Source organism: Tachypleus tridentatus, chromosome 12, assembly GCF_004210375.1.
Source record: "Tachypleus tridentatus isolate NWPU-2018 chromosome 12, ASM421037v1, whole genome shotgun sequence".
Classification (NCBI taxonomy): Eukaryota; Metazoa; Arthropoda; class Merostomata; order Xiphosura; family Limulidae; genus Tachypleus; species Tachypleus tridentatus.
Genome location: NC_134836.1, coordinates 136,197,795 through 136,220,725, shown reverse-complemented (window position 1 = coordinate 136,220,725; position 22,931 = coordinate 136,197,795). Strand labels below are relative to the sequence as shown.

The 22,931-nt window shown below is 34.1% G+C and overlaps 2 protein-coding genes and 1 long non-coding RNA gene across 4 annotated transcripts in view; 2 read left to right on the top strand and 1 right to left on the bottom strand.

The window, feature by feature from the left end:
• LOC143234809 (uncharacterized) overlaps window positions 1-591 on the top strand; it is a 28,966-nt gene extending 28,375 nt beyond the window's left edge. The window contains exon 5 of the long non-coding RNA XR_013018808.1: window positions 463-591. This is a non-coding gene — a long non-coding RNA (uncharacterized LOC143234809). The remainder of the gene's footprint in view (window positions 1-462) is intronic.
• Window positions 1-18,697, bottom strand: part of LOC143234807 (adhesion G protein-coupled receptor B2-like) — a 40,558-nt gene extending 21,861 nt beyond the window's left edge. For both annotated transcript variants that reach the window (XM_076472449.1, XM_076472450.1), the window contains exons 1-7: window positions 18,511-18,697; window positions 16,022-16,093; window positions 15,550-15,667; window positions 11,524-11,610; window positions 2,749-2,918; window positions 1,482-1,537; window positions 567-678 (exon numbers count right to left, since the gene is read on the bottom strand). In XM_076472449.1, the coding sequence (XP_076328564.1) occupies window positions 567-678; window positions 1,482-1,537; window positions 2,749-2,918; window positions 11,524-11,610; window positions 15,550-15,667; window positions 16,022-16,093; window positions 18,511-18,654 (759 nt within the window). In that variant the 5' untranslated portion in view covers window positions 18,655-18,697. The remainder of the gene's footprint in view (window positions 1-566; window positions 679-1,481; window positions 1,538-2,748; window positions 2,919-11,523; window positions 11,611-15,549; window positions 15,668-16,021; window positions 16,094-18,510) is intronic.
• Window positions 18,698-19,380: 683 nt separating this feature from the next.
• LOC143235813 (protein SCO1 homolog, mitochondrial-like) overlaps window positions 19,381-22,931 on the top strand; it is a 16,417-nt gene continuing 12,866 nt past the window's right edge. Inside the window, 1 exon segment of the mRNA XM_076474007.1 lies at window positions 19,381-19,448. Coding sequence (XP_076330122.1) covers window positions 19,381-19,448 — 68 coding nt within the window.

Genomic DNA, 22,931 nt, shown 5'->3' with positions numbered 1-22,931 from the left:
AATTTACCAAGAAAGGGTTTCATAATTTAAGAGATTCGGTTTAATTAGTTTACCACGAAATGGTTTTATGTTCTATAGATAGCCCAATTGATTCAATATTTTTTGTCGTGGTACAAGTCTGCCTCAGAGCTCGAGTTTAGCGTTAAGTGTCGTCAGGCCATTCTGGGGACGACAGATAAGATAGTTAAAACTGAACAAGAACCCAAAGTTTGTGGGTTTGGGTTTACTGACATTCATATATTTGTACACTAATATTAGAATTAGAACTAAACCTGAAACATCTACCTTTTATTAAACTTCCTTTTATATTTGCGAGTTTGTTTATAATTATTTCTTCTAAGACTCCGTAAACTGTGATCGTTAACGTATATTATTATTTATTTTAATACTTAGTGAATGTTAACGTATATTATTGTACAAATAATAGAAATAAAACATGAATGTTTTTTCGTTGATTTTCAGATAGAAATGTGAAGAATGTGATAGAGAAGTGGAGAAGACAACAAAAGAAAACTAAAAATATTTAAAAATTAATTTGATTTGTGAATTCTAAGAAAGATCCGTACCGTGAATGGTTGTTTTCTGGCCACAACAGCAATTACAGAGTTTCTGGAACACGAACAAATGACATCTGTTCCTTTTCGTTCTTTAATCCAGCATATTCCAGTAATCCAGTTGCTATAGAAACATCTTTGTTAGAGATCTAGGTCTAACATTGACGACGACAGACAAATCGTGATGAACATAGCTACATCTGATTACATTTGTTAGTTATGTAACACTGTAACTTAATGATTTTTAGTTGGTAATGGATTTGTGATGAAGATAACTGAAACTGTTTTGTCTTTCTCCGTTATCAAGTTTCGGTGTTAATCAACTTCCGTTTCAACGTAGTAAACAAGAGAAATATTTTAAGGTGTTTGTTGTGTAGAAACAAACAGTGTGTGGAAACAAGGAGCGTTTTAGGAAACTGTGTTATGTATACAAAGAAACTTGTATATATATATAGGGGCTGCCGTAACACATTGAATTATATGGATAAACAGTTCATTAGGGCGTAAAATTGTGAATGTTATATCAAAAATACAGTTAGGTTTAACAACGAGAAAGGGTTTAAACAAATTGACTTTGTTTTGATATACATCGATTTACACACTGACTTAAATATAGAAGTAACAAGAGGTTTAACACATTATTCGTCATTGTAACGAGAAACCAGAAGAAAAAAATAATTTGTAACCGGTACATTTCTCGGCCTTGAACAATTTAAGATATGAAAAATTTTAGTCATTACTAAACAAGTAATATATAAAACTCAACTGTATTAAACAAAAAAACCTAAACAATAAATTAAGTTGAAATTTCTAAAAAGGACAGTTACGTATTACTTCAGTTCATTTACAAATAAACAAGTTATAAGATTCTGAACACAACGTTTGTAACACAAAACAGTTGGGATTTAGAAACAGATCAAATCTTACCTTGTGCCATTTGAAATCGATTCACATGCAATTTTAAACCCTTCTGGGATTTCTAGCTATAAGAAATAAAATATGCCCAAGTCAACTTGGAAACAATAACACCTTTATCGTAAGAGTAAACAAACTAACTGGAAACAATAGCACCTTTGTTGTAACAGTAAAAAACAAACTACAAACAATAACACCTATATTGTAACAGCAACCAAACTAACTACAAACAATAACATCTTTATTGTAACAGTAACCAATCTGACTATTGAGATCCCTCTTGATTATTTACTTTAAATTAGAGGCGAAATGTTAAAAATAACATTTTAAATATTTTCTCTGTATGTGACACGTCACTACTCAGGATGTCTTTCGTTTAATACTGTGACTGATCGTTTGGGTCGGATGTGATAATAGACCAAAAAAAATCTTAAATTCAATTTTTATGAAGTACAAAATGTTTAATGTTACTGGCGAAGAAATGAAACCACGTAGTATGAACAGTAATCCGGATATTCGGGATAATGACACAACAAACTTGCCGTTTGTTGATAGCGTCAGCGGCGTATGGAAGAAAACAAAAGATATTTCTACACGTTTCTAATTCAAAATACACAATAGAGTCAATTTGGAATATGTTGAAAAAAACATTTACAGTGTAGTGTGATTTTATTATTAATATTAGGCTTATCGGTTTCATTACTTCGCCATCTTCAGGCGATGGATGCTTTTATACAAAAATAAAAGTTGATTTCAGAACAAGACTTAATACACACACAGCTCCTTCAGAATTTATGTTTTTTTTACCAAAAACAGAAATGCTTTCATAGGTGGCGCTTTCTGTGAAGAAGTACGTTTCAGAATTTCGACAAAACAAACCTTATTTTAGTTCCTGATGACGCGAAACACACTTAAAATAAAAATGTATCTCAGATCGGCTGGTATGGGTATTAACACGTTTATTAATAAAGCAGAGAACAATGTTTTGATCTTCTTAAGTGATCTTCAAGTTAACAAACCTTATTACAAGACATGGTTATTTGTAAGTAACGTTTTCAACTTCATATAATCTGATTCAATTTGAAAAACAAAATCCCAGTTGTTGTTTTGTCCAGTTTACACAAAGTGTTCTTTTAACTTACTAATTTTCTTAGTCACATAATTGGTAGTATTAAAGATGATTCATGTACCAAAATATTTTGAAAGGAAATATTAACTCACCACATTCAAAAATAAGTATAAATAATATTTAAGATAATGAAACAGAAGTGGTACGAACGTCATGGACTTTGAAATGAATATCATGTTCTATTTCTCCTTTCCTGGTGCTGCCCTCTGACGACAATGATGTTATGACAAGGTCACTCTTGACCAAAACATCTGCACGATTTAAAAGTTTCCCAGGCTGTTTAACCCTTATCACACATACTTTAAGTAAATGGGAATTATCTACAAGAAAGTAAAAATAACACATTTTTTCATACGATTCATAAAGAAAATTGTATTCAAAATATGTTTTTATGTTAGGCCTAACTATTCTATCGTGAGAAGATATACCATAAAGTAACTCATTCCTACTTTCTTAATTAAACCATACCACTATTTTACTCTGTCAGAGTAATATTTGAAATATATTTTTCTATTAGTCTTAACTATTAAACTACAGCTTGAATAATAATAAAAGGTACAATAGAAAGAAAGCAAGTAAACAGGATATCGGTCGCTATGGAAATACGATAAATTAGAACCGACGCTGTATCATTTCGAATAGAAAGAATGTTGACCAGGATATCGGTCGCTATGGAAATACGATAAATTAGAACCGACGCTGTATCATTTCGAATAGAAAGAATGTTGACCAGGATATCAATAACTATCGAAGCAAACAACAAAATAATAATATACGTCATCACGCACTGAAAAAAATGAATTTATACAACAGGGTGTTTTGTTTAAAATATGTTTTTATTTTACAAACTAATTACGCAACAGACAGCGACTGTGGAAGAAGAACAGAAGATAAATCTGTAATCTTCTACATCATCAGCTATCTTCACATTTTTAGAAATGTGTAGACACTTGACACAAGCTACATTATCAAACGATTACTAGTTGGGAGTAAAACCTACCTACAAATAAGTGTAATAACTTGAAGGATTTGTTAACTTTAGTAAGCGGTGCGAAAGACCATTTTATCTGGTTTATTACGACTGACTGTTTCTGTAACTTTACCATTCAACAGTGGACGTCTGAAACAGAGTGCAAAGCATTTTCTCAGTTCTATCTTGGTTAACACAGGTGTACCACATGTTCTTCTGATAACCTTAACATAGTAGGTTTCTCTGGCGAGTTAAAATTTTCTACTACGTCAGTCAGGAATTCATAACTCTGATAGACTAGACATGTTGGCTTTGATTAAAGTTGTTCTGGATTTGAATTCAGAGCGAATTAGTTTCGTAACCCAGCGAATGAAAAATAAACAGGGAATAAAATCTCGACCAGCGCTTTCTACTCAACAACAAACAGATTGTCATGACTTTAAAACCTTATGACTGGAAAATTCTTTAACGTATACTTGACAGTAAAACGACCCTCGCAATATCAGTTTCACTTCAAGTTAATAGAAATACAAATATATGAAGTGGATATAACTGAAACCTAATGACAGTCGCAAGGTAGAGAAATTAATTATTATGTTTTGCGTAAAACTGTAATATTGAATTATTTTCTGTGAAAGAACAGAATTACCAAGGAAACAGGAGAATCCCACAAGTTTCGGGGATGTTCGTTGGTGATATACGATGTTATGAAAAAACAATTTGGTCAGGGTCCCTTATTTAACACTTACTATTACAAGTTTACAAAACACGGTTTTCTAGTTTCAATATGTGGAGAGAGTTTGTACTGTTATTACTGGAAACAGTGAATCTTAAAACTTACAGTCACATTTGACTGGCAGCTAAAACACACCATTTAAAATACGTTTTACAGTATTTTAGTGTGAAAATATGTAAATGATTTGAACAAAGTTCGAAGTTAGCTCCAAGAAACAGAAATAAAACAAGCGAAGTATTCACATTTTTCTCCCACTGGTTAACCGTAGAGCTCGTGTCTACAATATTTCACCGAAAGGATAAATGTGACTGTTGGTCGAATCCCACTACTTGGAGTAACCCAGTAGATGGCGCTGACTGGTTGAGCGATATTCAATAATGAATCATTCCCTAACGGCAAGTTTGAAGGCTCATGACGTTAAAAATCGATTAAGTCAAATAAAAAGCATGTTTACAAACGACAACATTAACATTATCTACAACATTATCTAAAACATTATCTACATTATGTAAAACATTATCTACAACATTATCTAAAACATTATCTACAACATTATCTAAAACATTATCTACATTATGTAAAACATTATCTGCATTATGTAAAACATTATCTACAACATTATCTAAAACATTATCTGCATTATGTAAAACATTATCTACAACATTATCTAAACCATTATCTGCAACAATATCTAAAACATTATCTACATTATCTAAAACATTATCTACATTATGTAAAACATTATCTAAAACATTATCTGCGTTATGTAAGGCACATTATCTACAACATTATCTAAAAGCGTTATCTGCAAACAGTATCTAAAGGCATTATCTACATTATGTAAAACATTATCATAACATTATCTAAAGGCATTATCTGCGTTATGTAAAAGGCGTTATCTGCGTTATGTAATACATTATCTACAACATTATCTAAAGGCATTATCTGCAACAGTATCTAAAACATTATCTACGTTATGTAAAAACATTATCTATGAACGTTATCTAAAACGTTATCTGCGTTATGTAAAGCATTATCTGCAACATTATCTGCGGCGTTATCTAAAACATTATCTGCGTTATGTAAAACATTATCTACAACATTATCTGCGGCGTTATCTAAAACATTATCTGCGTTATGTAAAACATTATCTACAACATTATCTAAAGACATTATCTGCGGCGTTATCTAAAGGCGATTATCTACATTATGTAAAACATTATCATAACGTTATGTAAAACATTATCATAACGTTATCTAAAAACATTATCTACGTTATGTAAAACATTATCTGCGTTATGTAATACATTATCTACAACATTATCTAAAGGCATTATCTGCGAATAATATCTAAGGCATTATCTACGTTATGTAAAACATTATCTGTAACGTTATCTAAAACATTATCTGCGTTATGTAAAACACGGTTATCTGCAACGTTATCTAAAGGCGTTATCTGCGGCATTATCTAAAGGCACATTATCTGCGTTATGTAAAGGCATTATCTACCTGTATTATCTGCAACGTTATCTAAAGGCATTATCTGCGTTATGTAAAACATTATCTACAACGTTATCTAAAACGTTATCTGCAACGTTATCTAAAAACATTATCTGCGTTATGTAAAAAGCATTATCTACAACATTATCTGCGGCGTTATCTAAAAAACATTATCTGCGTTATGTAAAACATTATCTACAACATTATCTAAAACGTTATCTGCAACGTTATCTAAAGGCATTATCTGCGTTATGTAAGGCATTATCTGCAACGTTATCTAAAAACGTTATCTGCAACAATATCTAAAACATTATCTGCATTATGTAAAACATTATCTACAACGTTATCTAAGGCGTTATCTGCGTTATGTAAGACATTATCTGCATTATGTAAAAACATTATCTGCGTTATGTAAAGGCATTATCTATAACGTTATCTAAAGACATTATCTGCGTTATGTAAAGGCATTATCTACAACATTATCTAAAACATTATCTGCATTATGTAAAAAACATTATCTGCGTTGTGTAAAGGCATTATCTGAAAGGCATTATCTAAAACATTATCTGCGTTATGTAAAACATTATCTATAACGTTATCTAAAGACATTATCTGCGTTATGTAAAAGGGCATTATCTATAAACGTTATCTAAAGGCATTATCTGCGTTGTGTAAAACGATTATCTACAACGTTATCTAAAGACATTATCTACATTATGTAAAAGCATTATCTGCGTTGTGTAAAGACATTATCTACAACGTTATCTAAAGGCATTATCTGCGGCAATATCTAAAAACGTTATCTACATTATGTAAAGAACGTTATCATAACATTATCTAAGGCATTATCTACATTGTATGCAAGAGCATTATCTGCGTTATGTAAAAGGCGTTATCATAACGTTATCTAAAACATTATCTACGTTGTGTAAAACATTATCTGCGTTATGTAAAACATTATCTACAACATTATCTGCGAAATAATATCTAAAACATTATCTGCGGCATTATCTGCGTTATGTAAAACATTATCTATAACGTTATCTAAAGGCATTATCTGCGGCAGTATCTAAAAAAACATTATCTGCATTTATCTAAAACATTATCTGCGTTATGTAAAACATTATCTAAAGGCATTATCTGCGTTATGTAAACATTATCTACAACGTTATCTAAAAACATTATCTGCGGCAATATCATCAAGGCATTATCTGCGTTATGTAAAAACATTATCTGCATTATGTAAAGACATTATCTGCGTTATGTAAGGCATTATCTACAACGTTATCTAAAGGCATTATCTGCGTTATGTAAAAACATTATCTGCAACGTTATCTAAAACATTATCTGCGAACAGTATCTAAAAGGCGTTATCTACGTTATGTAGACGTTATCATAACATTATCTAAAAAACATTATCTACGTTATGTAAAAACATTATCTACGTTATGTAAAACAATTATCTAAAACATTATCTGCGTTATGTAAAACATTATCTACAACGTTATCTGCGACAATATCTAAGACATTATCTGCGGCATTATCTACGTTGTGTAAAACATTATCTATAACGTTATCTAAAGGCATTATCTGCGTTATCTAAAAACATTATCTGCAAACAATATCACAAAGGCATTATCTGCGTTATCTAAAACATTATCTGCGTTATGTAAAAAACGTTATCTAAAAACATTATCTGCGTTGTGTAAAACATTATCTACGACGTTATCTAAAAACGTTATCTGCGACAATATCACAAAGCGTTATCTGCGTTATGTAAAGAGCGTTATCTAAAGGCGTTATCTGCGTTATCTAAGGCATTATCTGCGGACAGTATCTAAAGGCGTTATCTGCGTTGTGTAAAAACATTATCTGCGCAATAATATCTAAGGCATTATCTGCGTTATGTAAAAGCGTTATCTAAAACATTATCTAAAAACATTATCTACGTTATCTAAAGGCGTTATCTGCAAACAATAATCTAAAAACATTATCTACGTTATCTAAAACATTATCTGCGTTATGTAAAAGCATTAATCTGCGTTATGTAAGGCATTATCTACAACGTTATCTAAAACGTTATCTGCAACAGTATCTAAAGGCATTTATCTGCGTTATGTAAAACGATTATCTACAACGTTATCTAAAGGCATTATCTGCGTTGTGTAAAACATTATCTACAACGTTATGTAAAACGTTATCTGCAACAGTATCTAAAGGCATTATCTACGTTATGTAAAGACATTATCATGAACATTATCTAAAACATTATCTACGTTATGTAAAACATTATCTACATTATGTAAAACATTATCATAACGTTATCTAAAAACATTATCTGCGTTGTGTAAAACATTATCTACATTATGTAAAACATTATCTAAAGACATTATCTGCGTTATGTAAAACATTATCTACAACGTTATCTAAAAACATTATCTGCGAATAATATCTAAGACATTATCTACATTGTGTAAAACATTATCTGCGTTATGTGTAAAACATTATCTACAACGTTATCTAAAACGTTATCTGCAACAGTATCTAAAGGCATTATCTGCATTATGTAAAACGTTATCATGACGTTATCTAAAGGCATTATCTGCATTATGTAAAACGTTATCTAAAGGCATTATCTGCGTTATGTAAAGACATTATCTACAAGCGTTATCTAAAACATTATCTGCAGCAATATCACAAAACGGTTATCTACGTTATGTAAAGACATTATCATAACATTATCTAAAGACATTATCTACGTTATGTAAAACATTATCTAAAAACATTATCTGCGTTATGTAAAACATTATCTGCAACATTATCTAAAACATTATCTGCAACAATATCTAAGGCATTATCTGCATTATGTAAAACATTATCATAACGTTATCTAAAGGCATTATCTACGTTATGTAAAAGACGTTATCTACGTTATGTAAAACGTTATCATAACATTATCTAAGGCATTATCTACATTATGTAAAACGTTATCTACGTTATGTAAAAACATTATCTACAACGTTATCTGCAACAGTATCTAAAGACATTATCTGCGGCGTTATCTGCGTTGTAAAACATTATCTATAACGTTATCTAAAGACATTATCTGCATTATCTAAAAACGTTATCTGCGGCAAGTATCTAAAGGCATTATCTACGTTATCTAAAACATTATCTGCGTTATGTAAAACGTTATCTAAGGCATTATCTGCGTTATGTAAAACATTATCTACAACATTATCTAAGGCATTATCTGCGGCAATATCTAAAACATTATCTACATTATGTAAAACATTATCTACATTATGTAAAACATTATCTGCATTATGTAAAACATTATCTACAACATTATCTAAAACATTATCTGCATTATGTAAAACATTATCTACAACATTATCTAAAACATTATCTGCAACAATATCTAAAACATTATCTACATTATGTAAAACATTATCATAACATTATCTAAAACATTATCTACATTATGTAAAACATTATCTACATTATGTAAAACATTATCTACATTATGTAAAACATTATCTAAAACATTATCTGCATTATGTAAAACATTATCTACAACATTATCTGCAACAATATCTAAAACATTATCTGCAACATTATCTACATTATGTAAAACATTATCTATAACATTATCTAAAACATTATCTACATTATCTGAAACATTATCTGCAACAATATCTAAAACATTATCTACATTATCTAAAACATTATCTACATTATGAAAAACATTATCTAAAAACATTATCTGCATTATGTAAAGGCATTATCTGCAACGTTATCTAAAACATTATCTGCAACAATATCTAAAGGCATTATCTACATTATGTAAAACATTATCTAAAACATTATCTAAAACATTATCTACATTATCTAAAACATTATCTGCAACAATATCTAAAACATTATCTACATTATGTAAAACATTATCTAAAACATTATCTAAAACATTATCTACATTATCTAAAACATTATCTGCAACAATATCTAAAACATTATCTACATTATCTAAAACATTATCTACATTATGTAAAACATTATCTGCATTATGTAAAACATTATCTACAACATTATCTAAAACATTATCTGCAACAATATCTAAAACATTATCTGCATTATGTAAAACATTATCATAACATTATCTAAAACATTATCTACATTATGTAAAACATTATCTACATTATGTAAAACATTATCTACAACATTATCTAAAACATTATCTGCAACAATATCTAAAACATTATCTACATTATGTAAAACATTATCTGCATTATGTAAAACATTATCTACAACATTATCTAAAACATTATCTGCAACAATATCTAAAACATTATCTACATTATGTAAAACATTATCATAACATTATCTAAAACATTATCTACATTATGTAAAACATTATCTACATTATGTAAAACATTATCATAACATTATCTAAAACATTATCTACATTATGTAAAACATTATCTACGTTATGTAAAACATTATCTAAGGCGTTATCTGCGTTATGTAAAACATTATCTACAACGTTATCTAAAACATTATCTGCAACAGTATCTAAAGGCATTATCTACATTATGTAAAACATTATCATAACATTATCTAAAACATTATCTACATTATGTAAAACATTATCTACATTATGTAAAACATTATCTAAAACATTATCTGCATTATGTAAAACATTATCTACAACATTATCTAAAACATTATCTGCAACAATATCTAAAACATTACATTATGCAAAACATTATCTAAAACATTATCTACATTATGTAAAACATTATCTGCATTATGTAAAACGTTATCTGCAACAATAATCTAAAACATTATCTACGTTGTGTAAAACGTTATCTAAAACATTATCTACATTATGTAAAGACATTATCTAAAACATTATCTGCAACATTATCTAAAAGACATTATCTGCGGCAGTATCTAAAACATTATCTGCGTTATGTAAAACATTATCTATAACGTTATCTAAAGACATTATCTGCAACGTTATCTAAAAACATTATCTGCGTTTATGTAAAACATTATCACCTGGCACATTATCTAAAACATTATCTGCAACATTATCTAAAAACATTATCTGCGTTATGTAAAAGGCATTATCTACAACATTATCTAAAACATTATCTGCAACATTATCTGAAACATTATCTGCATTATGTAAAACATTATCTACAACATTATCTAAAACATTATCTGCAACAATATCTAAAACATTATCTACATTATGTAAAACATTATCTAAAACATTATCTGCAACATTATCTACATTATGTAAAACATTATCTACAACATTATCTAAAACATTATCTACATTATCTAAAACATTATCTGCAACATTATCTAAAACATTATCTGCAACAATATCTAAAAAAATATCTACATTATGTAAAACATTATCTAAAACATTATCTAAAACATTATCTACAACATTATCTACATTATGTAAAACATTATCTAAAACAATACATTATGTAAAACATTATCTACAACATTATCTGTATTATGTAAAACATTATCTACAACATTATCTGCATTATGTAAAACAATATCTAAAACATTATCTACAACATTATCTACAACATTATCTACATTATGTAAAACATTATCTACAACATTATCTACATTATGAAAAACATTATCTACAACATTATCTAAAACAACAAATGAACTTTCCGATAATAACAACCTTGTGGAACGAAAATCTCGTCTTCTAAGTATGATGAATTCGTTCTTGATGGATCGCCTTCCGTCTTTCGAGCTGTTGCTACAAGTTCTGTGAAGGAAGAAACATGATTTCATGAAACTCGGTAATTAAGATGGAATTCAATCTACTAATGAATATCTGTCATTATCTTACATCTAAACATTTCTAATAATTATTACTATAACTTATTATCTCAGGATTTGAGATAATTAAACTTGTTTTTCGGAACCCAAATAGAAATTAATCATTTTTCCAATTATTTTTTTCCAGACCGTAATTAAAAATATATATTTTCCCTAATTCGTGCACGTTGTATAATTCCACAAGTTAAAAGGAATGGACCTATTTCTACGTAAATAACGCTTTATAACCTTGTTCTCAAACAACAACTACACAAATGGTATGATTTAAATATATCTTTATAAAGTTGTTTGATATCTCTAGCTGTTTGGTGAATGATACGAGCCAGTTTTACTCAAACTAAACAGAGGAACTTACGTGTAGCCTCAAACATCGAGTTTTCCAAAGTCAACCAAGGGGTCAAAGGTTATTTCATTTTTATTGTTTTAATAACAAGAACAGGGACTCACATTATCGTGTTGGTCATTACCAAAAGTCCTCCAGTCGAACGAAAGATCCGTGTGGGTAACAAAGATACCGTTACATAATGCCTCCAGGTGTCATCACGGTATGTCTGTTGACTTACAACGCTAGAAACCGAGTTTCGATACTCGTGGGGAGCAGAGCACATATAACCCATTCGGTACTCGTGGGGAGCAGAGCACATATAACCCTTTCGATACTCGTGGGGAGCAGAGCACATATAACCCATTCGATACTCGTGGGGAGCAGAGCACATATAACCCATTCGATACTCGTAGGGAGCAGAGAACATATAACCCATTCGATACTCGTGGGAAGCAGAGCACATATAACCCATTCGATACTCGTGGGGAGCAGAGCACATATAACCCATTCGATACTCGTGGGGAGCAGAGCACATATAACCCATTCGATACTCGTGGGGAGCAGAGCACATATAACCCATTCGATACTCGTGGGGAGCAGAGCACATATAACCCATTCGATACTCGTGGGGAGCAGAGCACATATAACCCATTCGATACTCGTAAGGAGCAGAGCACATATAACCATTTTGTATCTTCTGGCTTAACTTTCAACGAAACTTTTTCATCATACCAACGGTTCGTATGCTACGGCTACAAACAGTGAAAGAGGGCGATCTACACTCCTGTTTATATTGTGACTCTTTAAGGCTATAAACAGTGAAAGGAGGGCGGTCTACACTCCCGTTTATATTGTGACTCTTTAAGGCTATAAACAGTGAAGGGAGGGCGGTCTACACTCCTGTTTATATTGTGACTCTTTAAGGCTATAAACAGTGAAAGGAGGGCGGTCTACACTCCTGTTTATATTGTGACTCTTTAAGGCTATAAACAGTGAAAGGAGGGCGGTCTACACTCCTGTTTATATTGTGACTCTTTAAGGCTATAAACAGTGAAAGGAGGGCGGTCTACACTCCTGTTTATATTGTGACTCTTTAAGGCTATAAACAGTGAAAGGAGGGCGGTCTACACTCCTGTTTATATTGTGACTCTTTAAGGCTACAAACAGTGAAAGGAGGGCGGTCTAACTCCTGTTTATATTGTGACTCTTTAAGGCTATAAACAGTGAAAGGAGGGCGGTCTACACTCCTGTTTATATTGTGACTCTTTAAGGCTACAAACAGTGAAAGGAGGGCGGTCTACACTCCTGTTTATATTGTGACTCTTTAAGGCTACAAACAGTGAAAGGAGGGCGGTCTACACTCCTGTTAAAATTGTGACTCTTTAAAGCTATAAACAGTGAAAGGAGGGCGGTCTACACTCCTGTTTATATTGTGACTCTTTAAGGCTATAAACAGTGAAAGGAGGGCGGTCTACACTCCTGTTTATATTGTGACTCTTTAAGGCTACAAACAGTGAAAGGAGGGCGGTCTACACTCCTGTTTATATTGTGACTCTTTAAGGCTACAAACAGTGAAAGGAGGGCGGTCTACACTCCTGTTTATATTGTGACTCTTTAAGGCTATAAACAGTGAAAGGAGGGCGGTCTACACCCTGTTTATATTGTGACTCTTTAAGGCTACAAACAGTGAAAGGAGGGCGGTCTACACTCCTGTTTATATTGTGACTCTTTAAGGCTACAAACAGTGAAAGGAGGGCGGTCTACACTCCTGTTAAATTGTGACTCTTTAAAGCTATAAACAGTGAAAGGAGGGCGGTCTACACCCTGTTTATATTGTTACTCTTTAAGGCTACAAACAGTGAAAGGAGGGCGGTCTACACTCCTGTTTATATTGTGACTCTTTAAGGCTACAGACAGTGAAAGGAGGGCGGTCTACACCCTGTTTATATTGTGACTCTTTAAGGCTACAAACAGTGAAAGGAGGGCGGTCTACACCCTGTTTATATTGTGACTCTTTAAGGCTATAAACAGTGAAAGGAGGGCGGTCTACACTCCTGTTTATATTGTGACTCTTTAAGGCTATAAACAGTGAAAGGAGGGCGGTCTACACTCCTGTTTATATTGTGACTCTTTAAGGCTACAAACAGTGAAAGGAGGGCGGTCTACACCCTGTTTATATTGTGACTCTTTAAGGCTATAAACAGTGAAAGGAGGGCGGTCTACACTCCTGTTTATATTGTGACTCTTTAAGGCTACAAACAGTGAAAGGAGGGCGGTCTACACTCCTGTTTATATTGTGACTCTTTAAGGCTACAAACAGCGAAAGGAGGGCGGTCTACACTCCTGTTTATATTGTGACTCTTTAAGGCTACAAACAGTGAAAGGAGGGCGGTCTACACTCCTGATAAAATTGTGACTCTTTAAGGCTACAGGCAGTAAAAGAGGGCGATCTACACTCCTGTTTATATTGTGACTCTTTAAGGCTACAAACAGTGAAAGGAGGGCGATCTACACTCCTGTTTATATTGTGACTCTTTAAGGCTACAGACATTGAAAGGAGGACAGTCTACACCCCTGTTTATATTATGGCTCTTTAAGGCTACAGACAGTGAAAGGAGGGCGGTCTACACTCCTGTTTATATTGTGACTCTTTAAGGCTATAAACAGTGAAAGGAGGGCGGTCTACACTCCTGTTTATATTGTGACTCTTTAAGGCTATAAACAGTGAAAGGAGGGCGGTCTACACTCCTGTTTATATTGTGACTCTTTAAGGCTATAAACAGTGAAAGGAGGGCGGTCTACACTCCTGTTTATATTGTGACTCTTTAAGGCTATAAACAGTGAAAGGAGGGCGGTCTACACTCCTGTTTATATTGTGACTCTTTAAGGCTACAAACAGTGAAAGGAGGGCGGTCTACACTCCTGTTTATATTGTGACTCTTTAAGGCTACAAACAGCGAAAGGAGGGCGGTCTACACTCCTGTTTATATTGTGACTCTTTAAGGCTACAAACAGTGAAAGGAGGGCGGTCTACACTCCTGATAAAATTGTGACTCTTTAAGGCTACAGGCAGTAAAAGAGGGCGATCTACACTCCTGTTTATATTGTGACTCTTTAAGGCTACAAACAGTGAAAGGAGGGCGATCTACACTCCTGTTTATATTGTGACTCTTTAAGGCTACAGACATTGAAAGGAGGACAGTCTACACCCCTGTTTATATTATGGCTCTTTAAGGCTACAGACAGTGAAAGGAGGACAGTCTACACTCCTGTTTATATGTTACTCTTTAAGGCTACAGACAGTGAAAGAGGGCGGTCTACACTTCTGTTTATATTGTGACTCTTTAAGGTAACCAGAATAAAATGGGTTTGATGACAGCAGACGCTGGTTATTTTATTTTTCGATGTTAGTGTTGAAACAAAACAACAAAGTAAGAAACTTGAGTTCAACTGTGAGATTTCATTTATTCGGCAACTGTTCTAGTGTCTTTATAAAGATGCATAGTCCTGTAGAAACAGAAGCCAACTCTATAAACTCACCAACTGTAGAAGAAATGAAAGTGAGACGACAAGAGGTGCTGCTGTATGCCTTCACAATCCGAGCTGAGAATTCAGATAAACTTTCAACAAGGTGTACAAACGTTTCCTTCAGTTGACTCTTGAAATAAGCCAACAGTAAAATCAGAAATTATAAACATGAACTGTTTAACCATATATCGCTAATACACAAAGTACATTCAACAACCGAAACATACTATATCTATCTGTTTAACCATATATCGCTACTACGCGAAGTACACTCAACAACCTAAACAGGCTATATCTATCTGTTTAACCATATACCATTACTACATGAAGTACATTCTATAACCTACATATGCTATATATCTCTGAACAAATGTGTACCATCATTAGGTGAATGTATACATTTGAGCATATGCTGCAACTACTGTACTCACCAGATAGTCTGTGGACGTTCTGTTTTAAATCATGTGATTCATATACTACTCACCTGAGTGTCAGAGTTGACAGAAATTGACGAGTTTTGATTGGTCAGAAGTTTGTCGGTGCTACTCAGTACAACCTAAGACAGAAAAATTTGGAATAATTACAATAAATTACGTTGTGGAATTTAACTGGTATCAAATGCTTAAATTATACGTAAAAATAATACATATTTTCAGGTGTTTAAATAACATTGAAAGTAGAATTTAAGTAAAAAAACAAACAATGTTACCAACCCTACTACTATAATCCATTACATCAGTTGGTACCGTGTATACTGAACCAACCCTTCTTCTATAATCCATTACTACTTTAATATAAACCTGCCTTAGCAACTAATACATAACGGTCATTTTGTTGTAAACCTTTTCCACTAGGTGGCGATTTAATAATGTTATAAAGCTTCTTCACTAGGTGGTTTCAGATTAAGTAATTGCGTTTTGCGTTTCCCTTATAGCAAAGCCACATCGGGCTATCTGCTGAGTCCACTGAGAGGAATCGAACCCCTGATTGTAGTGTTGTAAATCCAAAAACTTACCACTGTACAAGCGAGGGACTCAGATTAGGTAATAGGTAACTAAGGTGATCTCAAGTAGTTCTCAGATTAGGTGATAGGTAACTAAGCTGATCTCAAGTAGTTTTAAATACACATTCTATGTAACTTGCATTAGGTAATACGAGGTCTGTTCAAAAAATACGCGGACTGACGTCATAAAACAAAATGTACTTTATTTGGAAGTTACAGGTCTGGGACCCCTTCAAAGTACTCTCCTCCCCAACGCACACACTTATCCCGATGGTGTTTCCACTTGTTGAAACAATCCTGGTACGCTTCTTTTGTAATGTCCTCCAGCTCCTTCGTCGCATTTGCCTTAATCTCGGGAATCATCTCAAATCTTCTTCCTTTCAAGGGTCTTTTGAGTTTGGGGAACAAGAAAAAATCGCAAGAAGCAAGGTCAGGTGAGCAGGGGGGGTGGGGAAGAACAGTGATCGAGTGTTTGGCCAAAAACTCACGAGTTCTGAGGGCTGAATTTCGCAGCAACGCGGTGCATCTTCAATTGTTCGGTCAAAATCTCGTAACAAGATCCAACTGATATCCCACATTCTTCAGCAAGCTCCCTGACAGTCAGACGTCAATTTGCCCGCACCAGGGTGTTGATTTTGTCGACGTGTGGGTCGTCAGTTGACGTGGAAGGACGTCCAGGACGCTCATCATCTTCAATGGACTGTCGACCATCCTTAAAACGTTCATGCCACTTGAAACATGCCGTACGCTTCATAGCAACATCACCGTAAGCCGTGTTAAGCATAGCAAAAGTTTCAGTCGCAGATTTTCCAAGTTTAACACAAAATTTCACAGCAAGTCGTTGCTGCTTCAGGTCATTCATTCTGAAATTCGCCAAACGAAAAAATCGCACTTCACTTAAAACCGCGTAGCTAATACACAAATGAAGATATCTGCAATCGGGAAATGGCGTCGTAATCAGCTGATCTGTGCGAACCTAGCGACACCAAGCGGATTCCCCTGTAACTAACTGGAGCCGCACAATTCAAACAGTCCGCGTATTTTTTGAACAGACCTCGTACTTTTTAAATCGCTCTGAATGTTAACTGATAAGATATTTATAACTCCGGCATGGCCAAGCGTGTTGCGACTCGTAATCTGAGGTTATAGGGTTGGCATCCCCGTCGCGCCAAACATGCTCGCCCTTTCAGCAGTGTGGTCGTTATAAAGTAACGGTCAATCCCACTATTCGTTGGTAAAAGAGTAGCCCAAGAGTTGGCGGTGGGTAGTGATGACTAGCTGCCTTCCCTCTATTCTTAAACTGCTAAATTAGGGACGGCTAGCACAGATAGCCCTCGAGTAGCTTTGTGCGAAATTCAAAAAACAAACAAACTTTTTTATTTTAACTTGGGTGAGCAGTCACCTTCACACAACTGTCTGCAGGCAGTGAAGGGTGATATAGATGTAACATATTGTTATGTTCATATGACCTCATATGAAGTTATGATTGTCATAGTAAATACCCATTACAGATCAAAACAAACTAAGCCTATCGTAATATTACATCCCACGTCAAGCTAAGCCTAAATAATAGATTATTTTCAATCTATAGGCCACATTAAAATGTGTTTATATCCAAGGCGTTAAAGGCCTGGCATGGCCTAGCGCGTTAAGGCGTGCGCTTCGTAATCTGAGGGTCGCGGGTTCGCGCCCGAGTCGCGCCAAACATGCTCGCCCTCCCAGCCGTGGGGGCGTTATAATGAGACGATCAATCCCACTATTCGTTGGTAAAGAGTAGCCCAAGAGTTGGCGGTGGGTGGTGATGACTAGCTGCCTTCCATCTAGTCTTACACTACTAAATTAGGGACGGCTAGCACAGATAGCACTCGAGTAGCTTTGTGCGAAATTCAAAACAAACAAACAAACCAAGACGTTAAAGCTTTGAAAATCTTAAAATCTAAAATAGCGTTTGTTAAATTATTTATTTTTACCTTGATGTATTCCTCGTCCAAGTAGCTGTTGGAAACAAGCTCAACATTAGCTTTCATGATATCAGATATCATACATATGGCGTCCAAACGATCCAGGAGACTGTATATTTTTTGGAATTTTAAAATAATTGATAACTCTTCCATCACTTGACGCAGTCCGTCAAATAATCTTTCCACCAGATGATAGTCAAGCTGGTAAAAAACAATAAACAAAATATATTTAAATTTTTGGACTTCAGGTTAAGCATAAATAAATTAGATAGACACCTATTGATAGACTACTGTTAAATAGTCAACTATAGAAACAAAACTGACCGAATAATCAGTGATTTTTTGCATATAAAAAACTGACCGAACATTTGTCGAGAAAATCTGTAGAAGAAGAATACCGAAGAAGCGTTTCAGAAAATGACAGAAAACCACAGCATTTCACTAGATAACGAAGTAGTCTCTTCGTTCACTTGAACATGTACCATGAGCTAAATAACGACCCCTATTAATTAATCAGACTATAATCTGGAATTTTCATGGAAGTGGCTATATGTCTTTCATAGCGCACCTAAATAGAATGTGTGAAGTCTTGAGTATGAGGCTAGGCCCAATACGATAATGACAAAATATATGTATTTCTCAACAAAACAGAACAACCCAGGGTAAGACAAGTACAATACAGAATAACACAAGCACAAAACATAATAACACAGGATGAGACGAGTACAACACAGAATAACACAGGACAAGACTAGTACAATATACAGTACACCCCTTCTAATTAGTGGGTTTAGGTATTTCAACCACACTCATTTCTAACAGGTGCATAAAATCAAGCATACTGACATGTAATCTCCATAGACAAACATTGGCAGTAAAATGGTTTATACCGAAGAGCTCAGTGACTTTCAACGTGGCACTGTCATAGGATGTCACCTTTCGAACAAGTTAGTTCATCAACATTTTGCCCTGCTAGAGCTGACCCGATCAACTGAAAGTACTGTTATTGTAAAGTGGAAACGTCAAGGAGCAACAACAGCTCAGCTACGAAGCGGTAGGCCACACAAGCTCACAAAACTGGACCACCGAGTGCTAAAGCGCGTAGCACGTAAAAACGTCTGTCCACAGTTGCAACACTCACCATCGAGTTTCAAACTGTCTTTGAAAGCAACGTCAGCACAAGAACTGTTCGTTGGTAGCTTCATGAAATGGGTTTCCATGGCCGAGTAGCCACAGACAAGCCTAAAATCACCATGAGCATTGCCAAGCATCAGCTGGAGTGGTATAAAGCACACCGCCATTGGACTCTCTAGCAGTGGAAACGCGTTCTTCGGAATGATAAATCACGCTTCACTATCTGGCAGTCTGAGGGACGAATCTGGGTTTGGCAGAAGGCAAGATAACGCTACCTGCCTGAATACATATGCCAACTGTAAAGTTTGGCGGAGGAGGAATAATTGTTTAGGGTTGTTTTTCATGTTTTGGGCTGGGCTCTTTAGTTCCGGTGAAGGAAAATCTTAATGCTTCAACATACAATGACATTTTGTGGCAACAGTTTGGGAAAGGCTCATTTTTGTTTCAGCACGCCAATATCTCCTGTGCACAAAGCGAGATCCATAGAGACTGTGCAGACCAGTCAAGTTCTTCTACACCAACCTCGGTAAACCATATCTCTATGGACCTCGCTTTGTGCACAGAACCGTGACCTTAACCCCATCGAACACCTTTCGGATGAATTGGAATGCCGACCGAGAGCCAGGCCTTCTCGCCCAACTTCAGTACTCAACCTCACTAATGCTCTTGTGGCTGAATAGGAGCGAATCACCGCAGCCATGTTCCAAAGTCAAGTGAAAAGTGGAAGAGTGGAAGATATTATAGCAAGAAAGCTGGACCAACTCCATATTAATGCCCACGGTTGTGGAATTAGATGTTCAACAAGCATATGTGGGTGTAATGGTCGGGTGTCCACATACTTATGGCCATGTAGTGTAGAATAATACAAGAATAATACAATATAGAACGACACAGGACAAGATTAGTAACATATAGAATAACACAAGACAAGACTAGTAAGATATAGAACAACACAAGGCAAGACTAGTAAGATATAGAACAACACAGGACAAGATTAGTAACACATAGAACAACACAAGACAGGACTAGTAAGATATAGAACAACACAAGGCAAGACTAGTAAGATATAGAACAACACAGGATAAGATTAGTAACATATAGAACAACACAAGACAAGACTAGTAAGATATAGAACAACACAAGACAAGACTAGTACAATACAGAACAATACAAAACAAGACTAGTACAATATAGAAGAACAGAAAACAAGACTAGTACAATACAGAACACAAAACAAGACTACTACAATACAGAACAACACAAGACAAGACTAGTACAATACAGAACAGCACAAGACAAGACTACTACAATATTCAATAACACAGGACAAGACTAGTACAATGCAGAATAACACAGAACAAGACTAGTACAATAAAGAAAAACACAGGACAAGACTAATACAATACAGAACATCACAGGATAAGACTAGTACAATACAGAATAACACAGGACAAGACTAGTACAATGCAGAATAACACAGGACAAGACTAGTACAATAAAGAAAAACACAGGACAAGACTAGTACAATACAGAACATCACAGGATAAGACTAGTACAATAAAGAAAAACACAGGACAAGACTAGTACAATAAAGAAAAACACAGGGCAAGACTAGTACAATACAGAACATTACAGGAAAAGACTAGTACAATACAGAAAAACAAAGTACAAGACTAGTACAATACAGAACATCACAGGATAAGACTAGTACAATATAGAATAACACAGGACAAAACTATTACAATTCAGAATAACACAGGACAAGACTAGTACAATACAAGAACATCACAGGATAAGACTAGTACAATAAAAGAAAAACACAGGACAATACTAGTACAATGCAGAATAACACAGGACAAGACTAGTACAATAAAAGAAAAAACACAGGGCAAGACTAATACAATACAGAACATCACAGGATAAGACTAGTACAATAAAGAAAAACACAGGGCAAGACTAGTACAATATAGGATAACACAGAATAGTACAAGTAAAGTATATAATAAGTATATTTAGATACAACAAAAAAAGACACAACTATTGCTATTGCGACAGAACAGTTTTATTGTTTGTTGATACCGTGTAAGAATATATGTTTCACACGAAATAATCCACATCTTTTTAATAAAAAAAATTAGTTAGTAATATATTACTGATAAAACAGAACTTATCGATGTAATAGTAAAATAGTATTTAGTGCTCCATTTGTCAAAGCAAAAGAAAACAAGTAACGTACAACGAAATTAGTCAAGACTTTGAACTTAAACACGGTTAAGGAAGGCTTATAAAAACAACAGCTAGAAGGCAAAATCGAATAATACAATACTAAGTAGAAAAATGAAAAAAAAGATTAGCATACAGACCTGCTGGGATAAGAAAATGTAGGTGTTTATTTTCGATGTATCAATAAACAAACGTTTTGTTCGTTTGAAGCTAAGCTTCGCAAAGGACTATCTGTGCTCTGCCCATACAATACAAAATAACAAATACAATACAGAATAACAAAATATAAGACAATTTCTTGTGTTGTATGATTCTTTGTTTGTAGTTTAGCACAAAGGACTACCTATGCTCTGCCCTACAATACAGAATAACAAAAGATAAGACAATTTCTTGTGTTGTATGATTGTTTGTTTGTAGTTTAGCACAAAGGACTACCTATGCTCTGCCCCTACAATACAGAATAACAAAAGATAAGACAATTTCTTGTGTTGTATGATTGTTTGTTTGTAGTTTAGCACAAAGGACTACCTATGCTCTGCCCCTACAATACAGAATAACAAAAGATAAGACAATTTCTTGTGTTGTATGATTGTTTGTTTGTAGTTTAGCACAAAGGACTACCTATGCTCTGCCCCTACAATACAGAATAACAAAAGATAAGACAATTTATTGTGTTGCATGATTCTTTGTTTGTAGTTAAGCACAAAGGACTACCTGTGCTCTGCCCCTATAATACAAAATAACAAATAAAATACAGAATAACAAAAGACAATTTATTGTGTTGCATGATTCTTTGTTTGTAGTTAAGCAAAAAGCAACACAAAGGGTTATCTGTGCTCTGCCCACCACAGGTATCAAAACTCGGTTTCTAGCGGTGTAACACTGGGGTCTTTGTAGTACATCCGTCGATATAACGCTGTGGGGTGGGTATAAACAAACGACTATTTAAATGTATGAAAATATAGAATTATGTTTGATTAGCACGATTTAAATAACATGGCGGTTATCAAGATAAATCATTTAACGCTTGTTGTAAGCGTAAAATGTAGTATTGTTAAAGCTAGAACGCACTA